The sequence below is a fragment of the Pseudophryne corroboree genome, chromosome 4 (genome assembly GCF_028390025.1).
Source record: "Pseudophryne corroboree isolate aPseCor3 chromosome 4, aPseCor3.hap2, whole genome shotgun sequence".
In the NCBI taxonomy this organism is placed as follows: Eukaryota; Metazoa; Chordata; class Amphibia; order Anura; family Myobatrachidae; genus Pseudophryne; species Pseudophryne corroboree.
The window spans coordinates 685,179,550-685,191,581 of NC_086447.1; the positions used below are offsets into that span (position 1 = coordinate 685,179,550).

General features: G+C 43.3%; 1 protein-coding gene across 2 annotated transcripts in view; it reads right to left on the bottom strand.

Moving 5' to 3' along the window:
* Window positions 1–7,338: 7,338 nt before the first annotated feature.
* Window positions 7,339–12,032, bottom strand: part of ADGB (androglobin) — a 943,967-nt gene continuing 939,273 nt past the window's right edge. For both annotated transcript variants that reach the window (XM_063917880.1, XM_063917881.1), the window contains one exon: window positions 7,339–7,598. In XM_063917880.1, the coding sequence (XP_063773950.1) occupies window positions 7,407–7,598 (192 nt within the window). In that variant the 3' untranslated portion in view covers window positions 7,339–7,406. The remainder of the gene's footprint in view (window positions 7,599–12,032) is intronic.

Genomic DNA, 12,032 nt, shown 5'->3' on the forward strand with positions numbered 1-12,032 from the left:
CAGTGTGGTCAGGTCACTGGTCAGTCACACTGGCAGTGGCACTCCTGCAGCAAAAGTGTGCACTGTTTAATTTTAATAATATGTATGTACTCCTGGCTCCTGCTATAACCTATAACTGCTCCCCAGTCTCCCCCACAATTAAGCTGTGTGAGCACAGTCAGATATTATACATAGATGATGCAGCACACTGGGCTGAGCACAGATATGGTATGTGACTGAGTCACTGTGTATCGTTTTTTTCAGGCAGAGAACGGATTATATTAAATAAAACTGCACTGGTGGTCACTGGTCAGTGGTCAGTCACTAGTAAACTCTGCACTCTCTCTCTAGTACTCCTAAGCTCCAGTAAATCAAGTGTCTCTGTCTCAATCTCACTCTCTCTCTTCTAATCTAAATGGAGAGGACGCCAGCCACGTCCTCTCCCTATCAATCTCAATGCACGTGTGAAAATGGCGGCGACGCGCGGCTCCTTATATAGAATCCGAGTCTCGCGATAGAATCCGAGCCTCGCGAGAATCCGACAGCGTCATGATGACGTTTGGGCGCGCTCGGGTTAACCGAGCAAGGCGGGAAGATCCGAGTCGCTCGGATCCGTGTAAAAAAAGCTGAAGTTCGGGCGGGTTCGGATTCCGAGGAACCGAACCCGCTCATCTCTAGTATATACATTCAAAGTAATATGGAGAATACACTATTGCAATAAATATAATTATGTAGAAACCCACTAATACAATGTATCTGAATGTGACTAGATTGATATCAAGATCAATGCATTATACTTTACTACAGTGATTTTCAACTTTTTTTTACTGACAGCACACCGAACAATATTTTAAAATTGCCAAGGCACACGATCAGTTCCTCACAGAAAACAAAACACACACATTGGCCCTCACAGTAATAAAAAAAATCCACACATACATTGGCCTACACAGAAAAAACATCCACATTGCTCCCCGCATAAATCATGTTGCTCCCTATATAAATCTTATTACTCCACACATAAATCAATCACATTTCTCCCCACATACTGTAAATCGTATTGCTCCCCACATGAATTATTCCCATTGTTCCCACCATAAATCCATAAATTCTTATTCTCCCCACATAAATCCTATTGAAATCCTATTGTTCCCCACAGGAGAAATAAAATAACAAATAATAAGAATTTACTTAAGGATAATTCTATTTCTCATAGTCCGTAGTGGATGCTGGGGACTCCGTAAGGACCATGGGGAATAGCGGCTCCGCAGGAGACTGGGCACAGTCTCCTGCGGAGCCGCTATTCCCCATGGTCCTTACGGAGTCCCCAGCATCCACTACGGACTATGAGAAATAGAATTATCGGTAAGTAAATTCTTATTATTACTCCACACATAAATCAATCACATTTCTCCCCACATACTGTAAATCGTATTGCTCCCCACATGAATTATTCCCATTGTTCCCACCATAAATCCATAAATTCTTATTCTCCCCACATAAATCCTATTGAAATCCTATTGTTCCCCACAGGAGAAATAAAATAACAAATATTATAAGCTGTCCTCCTCCCTGTCCCTCACTGGCGGGGGTTGTTCATAGTGGAGTTCTGTGAATACTGAGCAGCGGGCGGTCGGGCAGGTGTGGATGTGGGTGGGCAAGGAAAGCCTTGTATGCAGGCAGGAACTGGAAGATGTGTAGGCAGGTGTGTGGCCTGGCTGGGTGGTAAGACCCGGTGGCCGTGACCTATGATATCACATCGTTTTCGAGGCATAGGTCACGTCCGGAGCACGACTGATCCTCTAAGAAGAGCCTGGGCCAACAGTTCACTCTGAAGGTGCAGGATGCTGCTCTGGCTCTGCAGCACACCTTGCAACTGATCGCGGCACACTAGTGTGCCATGGCACACTGGTTGAAAAAGCCTGCTTTACTATAATATAGACCTAAGCTCTTCACTGGCTTCCATTCCCTTTCAGAAACCAATTCAAACTTCTCTCTCACTTTCAAAGCTCTCACTCACTCCTCTGCCATTTACATCTCTGACCTTATCTCCCTTTACATTCCCACCCGTCCTCTTCGGTCTGCTAATGCACGCAGACTCTCCTGCCTACTGATTATTTCCTCCCATCCTACCTTCAAGATTTCTCATGTGCTGCTCTCTTTCTCAGGAATTCCCTCCTCTCCCCCTCAGACTCTCCACTGCTCTACAAAACTTCAGCCTATACTATAGACCATCTATAGTGTTAAATATTAATACTGTATTCCATGTTCTGCAGAGTGGGAGATTGTAGATTGAATGTGGAAACCCCACTCTAGAAATCCTGCGTTTGCCACTGTAACACTGCTGAAAATGTGACTTTTAAGCTTTTTCCTACTACAGCCAGTAATACTTGCCCCTTATACCAGACCCTCCAGCTTGACCATTCCCTTACAAAAAAAATCTGCTCCTGACCTTCCCTTGTAATTTACTATTGTAGTAATCTGTACTGAAAAAAATAATTTAGTCTGTAATTTGTTGTGTGTTTAGATCCAATATGTTGGCTCAAACTAACCATATATTAAGATAATGATATTAGACTTTAGGCTGAGTTTAACCCACCAACAAACCTGACAAAAAAATAATTAGGTGATTGTGACAAGTGAGACAGCTGCTGTTTTGAGCTATCTGGCCAATCAGAAGGAGAGGAATCATTATACACTTATAGTGGGGCAATTATTATGTATTGAATAAGGAAACAAAAACATTGACAATTCTCTTATGGGGAAAATAGTATTTTATTAAAATTATATAGCGGAAATTATTGCTTTCTCTTATTAAGACATCAATATTATTTACTAGTAACTACATTAAAAGGGCAATGTTAGTTAATTATTAATTGGTGCTTAAAAATGTTTCATTGTTATGACACTTATTATTTTACAGTTGTATAAATGGGGTCCATATCATAAAATAATAAATATTGCTCATCATAAAAACATTTTAATCAACAATGAATAAATTATTATTATTATTATTATTATTATTATTATTACTAGTAGTAGTAGTAGTAGTAGCAGCAGTAGTAGTAGTAATAATAATAATAATAACCAAATAATATTGCTCTCTTTATTATATTCACAATAATTTCCCATTAATGTATTAATAAAAGAATATTTCCCCCTAAGGGAATTATCAAAGTTATTATCCTACTTCTGTAATTCATTATAAGTGCATTGTGATTCCTCACCTGCAGGTAGATAACAACAACCACAAAACTGAAGAAAAACAGACGGACATCAATGGCTGTTTACAAAACCTTATCAAAACCACTGATCAGTAAATTCCATTGTTTGGTGCTTCAATTTGCCTGCAGTTTCAAAACAAAGTAAAACTGTCGCTTAGTACATAGGGCCTAATTCAGATCTGATCGCATCAGCAAATTTGTTAGCTAATGGGTAAAACCATGGCCCTCATTCCGAGTCGTTCGCTCGTTGCCGATTTTCTCTATATTGCGATTAGTCGCTTGCTGCGCATGCGCATGGTTCGCAGAGCGCATGCGCTTAGTTATTTTACTCAAAAGTTAGGTATTTTACTCACGGCATTACGAGGATTTTTCTTCATTCTGGTGATCGGAGTGTGATTGACAGGAAGTGGGTGTTTCTGGGCGGAAACTGGCCGTTTTATGGGTGTGTGTGAAAAAACGCTGGCGTTTCTGGGAAAAACGCGGGAGTGGCTGGAGAAACGGGGGAGTGCCTGGGCGAACGCTGGGTGTGTTTGTGACGTCAAACCAGGAACGACACTGACTGAACTGATCGCAGTGGCTGAGTAAGTGTCGAGCTACTCAGAAACTGCTAAGAAATTTCTATTCGCAATTTTGCGAATCTTTCGTTCGCAATTCTGTTAAGCTAAGATACACTCCCAGAGGGCGGCGGCTTAGCGTGTGCAATGCTGCTAAAAGCAGCTAGCGAGCGAACAACTCGGAATGAGGGCCCATGTGCACTGCTGGGGGAGGGCAGATATAACATGTGCAGAGAGAGTTAGATTTTGCTGGGTTATATTGTTTCTGTGCAGGGTAAATACTGTCCGCTTTTACACTGCAATTTAGATTTCAGTTTGAACACACCACACCCAAATCTCTCTGCCCCACCTGCAGTGCACATGGGGCCTAATTCAGATCTAATCTAATTTGTTAGCTAATGGGCAAAACCATGTGCACTGCAGGGGAGGCAGATATAACGTACAAAGAGAGTTAGATGTGGGTGGATTATTTTGTTTCTGTGCAGGGTAAAAACCCACTGACTGCTTTACACTGCAATTTAGATTTCAGTTTGAACACACCCCACCCAAATCTAACTCTCTCTACACATGTTATATCTGCCCACCCTGCACTGTACATGGGGGGTAATTCTGAGTTGATCGCAGCAGCAAGTTTGTTAGCAGTTGGGCAAAACCATGTGCACTGCTTGGGGGGGTGGGGGTGGGGGGGGCAGATATTACATTTGCAGAGAGAGTTAGATTTTGGTGGGTTATTTTGTTTCTGTGCAGGGTAAATACTGGCTGCTTTATTTTTACACTGCAATTTAGATTTCAGTTTGAATACACCCCACCCAAATCTAACTCTCTCTGCACATGTTATATCTGCCCCTCCTGCAGTGCACATGGGACGTAATTCCAAGTTGATCGCAGCAGGAATTTTGTTAGCAGTTGGGCAAAACCATGTGCACTGCAGGGGAGGCAGATTTAACATGTGCAGAGAGAGAGTTAGATTTGGGTGTGGTGTGTTCAATCTGCAATCTAATTTGCAGTGTAAAAATAAAGCAGCCAGTATTTACCCTGCACAGAAACAAAATAACCCACCCAAATCTAACTCTTTCTGCACATGTTATATCTGCCACCCCTGCAGTGCACATGGTTTTGCCCAACTGCTAACAAAATTCCTGCTGCGATCAACTTGGAATTACCCCCATGGTTTTGCCCAACTGCTAACAAAGTTCCTGCTGCGATCAACTCAGAATTACCCCCATGGTTTTGCCCATTACTGTAGCTAACAAATTTGCTGCTGCGATCAGATCTGAATTAGGCCCATAGATTGCAAAGTTTCTTCAGCACACAGAATCCACATGATATGCCTCTTCTGTGGCCCCAAATAAGGTAAAATAGTTATAACAAGCTTCGCACTTATTCTGATATTTTAAACATATCACTGTCATTACAAATATTGTGCATTTATGCTACCAGTGATGTGTACAGTCTTGTGTAATATGCCGAAGTTTCCGTATAAGCTGCAACAATATTAGACTCCGACTTGTCCCAGTTGCACTGTAATCTAAAGATTTGGAGATCCCAACAGTAGGTGACTCTTACCCAGAATCTAGTTCAAGGATTCATAAATCTCCAATTTGCTAATTCAAAAGACAACACAATTTGGCTTAAATTGTGAAGTATTTCTCCCTTAATAGCACTCACACTTCAACATGCTATGCGGGAATAACATGATTATGTGCTATGCGGGACTCATTAGTACAAGCACAGTATCACCTCTTTAATATATAGTACAAGACCCACAAAAGTAATCATGATATCTACTTTTACATTTTAAATATATTGAATAGCCATATGTATGTTATATCATTGAGATGTAGACAAATGTGATAAGTATGAGTAAAAACAGCCATTGTAAATTAGAAGTAAATATATATTTTATTTTGTGTTAAGTTATACTTTTATACTTTATTAATATAAAATGTTAAGTAAAGAAAAAAATATACAGTGCATCCGGAAAGTATGCACAGCGCTTCACTTTTTCCACATTTTGTTATGTTACAGCCTTATTCCAAAATGGAATAAATTCATTTTTTCCTTAAAAATTCTACACACAATACCCCATAATGACAATGTGAAAAAGTTTTTTTGAGATTTTTGAAAACTTATTAAAAATAAAAAACTAAGAAATCACATGTACATAAGTATTCACAGCCTTTGCCATGAAGCTCAAAATCGAGCTCAGGTGCATCCTGTTTCCACTGATAATCCTTGAGATGTTCCTACAGCTTAACTGGAGTCAACCTGTGGTAAATTCAGTTGGTTGGGCATGATTTGGAAAGGCACACACCTGTCTATATAAGCTCCCACACTTGACAGCGCATGTCTGAGCACAAACCAAGCATGAAGTCAAAGGAATTGTATGTAGACCTCCAAGACAGGATTATCTTGAGGCACATATCTGCTGAACGGTACAGAAAAATATCTGCTGCTTTAAAGGTCCCAATGAGCACAGTGGCCTCCATCATCCAAAAATGGAAGAAGTTCTGAACCACCAGGACTCTTCCTAGAGCTGGCTGGCTATCTAAACTGAGCGATCAGAGAGAAGGGCCCTAGTCAGGGAGGTGACTAAGAACACGATGGTCACTCTGACAGAGCTAAGGCATTCCTCTGTGGAGAGAGTGGAGAGAGGAGAACCTTCCAGAAGGACAACCATCTCTGCAGCAATCCACCAATCTGGCCTGTATGGTAACAGTGGCCATATGGAAGCCACTCCTTAGTAAAAAGCACATGGCAGCCCGCCTGGAGTTTGCCAAAATGCACCTGAAGTACTCTCAGACCATGGGAAACAAAATTCTCTGGTCTGATGAGACAAAGATTGAACTCCTTGGCGTGAATGCCAGACGTCATGTTTGGAGGAAACCAGGCACCGCTCATCACCAGGCCAAAACCCTCCCTACAGTGAAGCATGGTGGTGGCATCATCATATTGTGGGTATGTTTTTAAGCAGCAGGAACTGGAAGACTAGTCAGGATAGAGGGAAAGATGAATGCAGCAATGTACAGAGACAGCCTGTATGAAAACCTGCTCCAGAGCGCTCTTGAACTCAAACTGGGGCGATGGTTCATCTTTCAGCAGGATAACGACCATAAGCACACAGATATCAAAGGAGTGGCTTCAGGACAATTCTGTGAATGTCCTTGAATGGCCCAGCCAGAGCCCAGACTTGAATCCAATTGAACATCTCTGGAGAGATGTGAAAATGGTTGTGCACCAACGCTTCCCATCCAACCTGATGGAGCTTGAGAGGTGCTGCAAAGAGGAATGGGTGAAACTGCCCAAAGATAAGTGTGCCAAGCTTATTCAAAAAGACTTGAGGCTGTAATTGCTGCCAAAGGTGCATAAACAAAGTATTGAGCAAAGGCTGTGAATACTTATGTACATGTGATTTCTTAGTTTTATATTTTTAATACATTTGCAAAATTCACAAAAAAAATATTTTTTCACATGGTCATTATGGGGTATTGTGTGTAGAATTTTGAGGGAAAAAATTAATTTATTCCATTTTGGAATAAGGCTGTAACATAACAAAATGTGGAAAAAGTGAAGCGCTGTGAATACTTTCCAGCTGCACTGTATATTTTCAATCTCTAAGAGAAATTGATATAGTGGGACATGGACAAAACTATTTTTTTTTTGCTGAACTTTTTGCACTTTTCCTCTTCTGGGCTGATGTAATCTTTTTGTCCTCTTCTCCATGACCAGCAGCTTCTTTAACTGCTGCACCATCCTCTTTATTTTTTTCAGTTTCTAACAATTTATTTCGGTAAACCTCCCGAGCACTGATAATCCGCTCTCGGGCACTATCAAGTGATATCTGAAAGACAATTAAAATATGGATATATTTTTTTACTTTCTATTGACATTTTAATACATAGATGTAGTATATCATGCAAAGCCTCTGCGTTAAAATGCGTTTTTGTTGCAAACACCTCTATTAGACATTGGGCCTAATTCAGACATGATTGGTACTGGTTCGCAGGGCGCAGTGTGGCTGCCATCTACAGTAAATGGGCAGTGTGAGGACAACTTTGGCTGTCTGAAAAGGACTGCAAAGTTGGAGCTGAGTAGGTCTTCCTAACTGGGGGGGCTGCGGAAGAAAGATATGTAGACTTACCCACCGTAGTCTTGGATATCCACGTATCCAGTTAATCTCCAAATAGGGCCTCACCTGTGAATGGTAGGCTTTCCACGCCCATCCTGGAATCCGCAACCGCAGTCCACTGGCGTAGCCATAAGCCCCTGCGTGCCGACACTGCTATGGCAGTGGTGCGTGCGTTGAGCAAACCTATTTCTTTTATGGCCTCCACCATAAAATTTGCAGTCCTGTATATGTTGTAGGAGTAAAACTAGCTCCCCCCTGGATAAGGAATCTAATCCCTCAATTAGGTTACCTGACCATTTTGCAATGGCCCTAGTGATCCATGCACAAGCAATAGTGGGTCTTTGGGTCACCCCAGCAGCTGTATATACAGATTTGACAGTGGTCTCAATCTTGCAGTCAGCCGTGTCCTTTAAGGAGGCTGCCCCAGGGACAGGTAAAATTATCTTACGTGATAACCTAGATACCGATGCATCAACAATTGGTGGATTTTCCCATTTCTTCCTATCATCCTGAGGAAAAGGGAAGGATGAGAGTAACTTTTTTAGGATCTGAAATTTTTTATCAGGATTAACCCAAGTCTCTTCAAATAGGGAATTCAACTCTTGATGCAGGAAAAGTAGCAGAGGATTTATTTTTAACATTAAAAAAAGATTCCTCATCCTCCTCTGTCACCTTATCAAGAATGTGCAGGACGTATCTAATAGCTTTTGTCAGAGCCTGTATTCCTTGTGACAGAGCAGCATCCCCCCCTGCTGAGTCCACTTCATCCTCCTCCGCGTCTGATACGTCATCATCAGTGTCAGCCTGCAGGATCTGGGCCAGTGTACGCTTTTGCAGACAAATGGTAGGGGTCTGAGATGCCGGTATGGGAACTGAATCTCTATTTATCAAGTCATCCACAGACTGCCTTAAGTATTGCGTCTCTCTTTCATTATGGGATAATTTATTCAAAATATGTGAGATCATCCCTTTAAGGGAATCCAACCATGCTGGTTTGGACCCACTAGCCAGAGAATGTGTACTATCCTGAGTACACTGTAGTGATCTCCCTGAGGAAGAAAGACACTCTGCCGTGCATGAAACACACTCCTTGTCTGACATTGTAAATGTGAAGCACACACACACACACACACACACACACACACACACACACACACACACACACACACACACAGAGGAAAGGTTAAAACACAGTTAACACACACAGAGCCCTTTCAGGGAGACACAGAGTATATAGGAGCCAGCCACACCGCACCCTTAGTGCTAATGCCAAGTTTAGTAGCTTAGGGGCTTAGTACTCTAATAATGCTCCCCCCCTTACTATGACCCCCTGGTACTGCTGAGGTAAGCTGGAGTCCTTCTGGAGAAGCTGCGCTTCCCTGCCAGTCTGTCTGTGTAGAACTGCAGAGGGAAAATGGCGCTGGTGAGCCGCTGGAGCCGCTCATAGTGAAGCCCCGCCCCCTTAATGGCGCACGGTCTTCCCGGTTTTATTTTAAACTGGCTGAGGTGTTTTAGATGCTTAAACAGTGGGACATAGCCCATGTAAGCGTATTTGCCAGTGTGGGTACTGTATAGGATGACTCAGCACGCTCCTTAAAGCAGTACAGCCTGCGCTGATCTGAGCCTGGAGACACAGCCTGCTCCTCAACGCTGCGCTCCGTACCCTCATGCCACCATAATAACCGGTGACCCGCTAACCGGGACGCTGGCATAACACTCACCACTCTTCTTTATTCTGGATGTGTTAGGGGTGGCGGCGTGCTGCGGGAATGTATGCTCGCCATGGTGGGGCTTGCGAATAGTTCCCTCAGGAGCTCAATGTCCTGTCAGCGGGGAACGGGACCATTTACCCTATAGAAGGTTGCCCCCCCCTAAGTCCCACGAAGCAGACAGGCTGGTGCCATCCAGCCCTGCCTGAAAATAACAAATAGAAAATAAATGCAGAAAACTCTTCAGGAGCTTCCCTAAGCGTGACCAGCTACTCCGGGCACATTTTCTAAACTTAGTCTGGTAGGAGGGGCATAGAGGGAGGAGCCAGCCCACACTATCAAATTCTTAAAGTGCCCAAGGCTCCTAGTGGACCCGTCTATACCCCATGGTACTAAATGGACACCAGTATTCTCTAGGACATAAGAGAAACTTCGATATATACTATAACAGGTACTTGTCTGAGCTCCTGGAACAAGAGTTCTACTGGACCACTTGAAACACCAGTGGACACTCCTGAACTCCTATTAAAGTGGGCGGAAGAGGGCTTTATGGTGCTAATTGTGTTATTATTGTCTAGCTCACCACTGTACAATGCCGTGATTTGTGGTACTGCACAAAGACTTCTTTGCATTTGATATGGGGAAGGGGGAAAGGGGTGGCCACAGCACTTAAACTGACAGTAATGACGCAAGGGGGGAATTCAAATGTTATTGCCCCCAATCTCCCGTCTAAAGTGACAGGAGATCGCAGGGGAAAATATTTATTTGATGCCTCCTATCGTGCTGATCGCGCCCATTAGTGTCAGGTTTAGCTGTGTAAAGTGGCTAAACCTGACTAAACTAATAGACGTGATCAGGAAATGTGCCATTTGTCGATCTGAAATATAGACGACAGCAGACAATCACGCCCGAACTGAGCTATATTTAAATATCTCCACTGGGCGCCATCTAGTGGCTGCCGGCGTCAATAAGATTTGAATGAAAACATTCAGGTAGACACATACTGAACTGTATTCAGGTTTTGTGAATCAAGCTGTATTGGTTAAAAGTGACATGGAGTAAGAATACCCTGTGGCCTGGGCCAGTGCAAGTTTTCCTGCGCTCTAGGCAAACTCTTAGCCTACCACCAGTGCCGGTCAACTGTATCCTGGCTACTCTGTACGGAGATACAGGGGAGGAGAGGCACCTGGCACACAGACAGGTTAAGACTCGTGGAGTATCAACAGGTGGGGCCTAAGAGAGGACTGGGCAGAGCTTTAGGAGGGGTGGGAGAAGGGACTTATAGACAGCAATAGATTGGTGGCTGTTTCCAGTGGAGGGAGCAGCCACCATGCAGAGAGGGAAGGGGGCTTGTGCTGTACTGTGAAGGTGGTGGCTGTGACTTATGCAAACCATGTCAGTTTTAAGTAAAGTAAGAATGTCCCTTGCTGGAAGCCTCAGTGCTGCCCCCTCCGGTGCTGGCGCCTTAAGGCAGCTGCCTCATGGTAGCGCTGGCACTGTCTGTGACAATATATGTGTAAACCTTGGGCAGTTGAGCCCCATATAAACTATATTCCACGTGGGTATATCATTACTGCCACATAGTAATGTGCAATGGCCCTTTTATCAGCCACATATCAGCAATAAATTCTGCTTTTCCTACAAGATCCTTGGACAGCGCTTATTGGGCGATATTCAATTGTTTTGCGCCCTCGATCTCCCAACTAAAGTGACAGATCGCGGGGCGCAATTCAATTATTTTTTTTGCGCTGATCGGGTTTAGCCACGTAAAGCAGCTAAACCCAACCAAAGTGCTGGGTGTGATTGCTAAAAAAGTGCAGTTTGGGCGCCCAAACAGGTTACTTTTCGCTCATTTCACCTCGCCACTCCGAGTTGAAATGCAGATGCCGGCAGCCATCGCGCCCGTATAGAGCTACATTTGGATAGCTCATTTTGGGCGCCATCTAGTGTCTGCCGGTGGACAAACATTTGAATTCCGCCCATTATCTGCTTATCTACAGATAAGAGAGAAGATTCTAATGCACCCCCTCACTCCATACACACACTCACACACCCTCCCGGATTGTCCTGTGTTGAGCTCAGCATCAATTCTTGTTATCCTGCAATTCTAGTCCTAATTAAGTGGTCAGTCACAAACAGCGGCTATACGCAAAACCCAGAAGTAAGCAGTTCAGAAACAGGGTAAGTGCAAATATTTGAAAACCACATCTGCTTCTGACCTCTGGCTTTCTTTTGGATTATGCTCCTTCCTGCTTCCATATTAGATTAACCATGTACAGACCCTTGTTTGCTAACATCCCCCAAAGTGTTCCTGATCTGGACTTTTCTCTACAGTACATCATGTTTCTGTCTCACCCGTTTGTCATTATTGCCTTTGTAACCCCAACTGCTTGTTATTATGACCTTGCTTGTTTAATCTTGGCCTGCTGATCTGTGT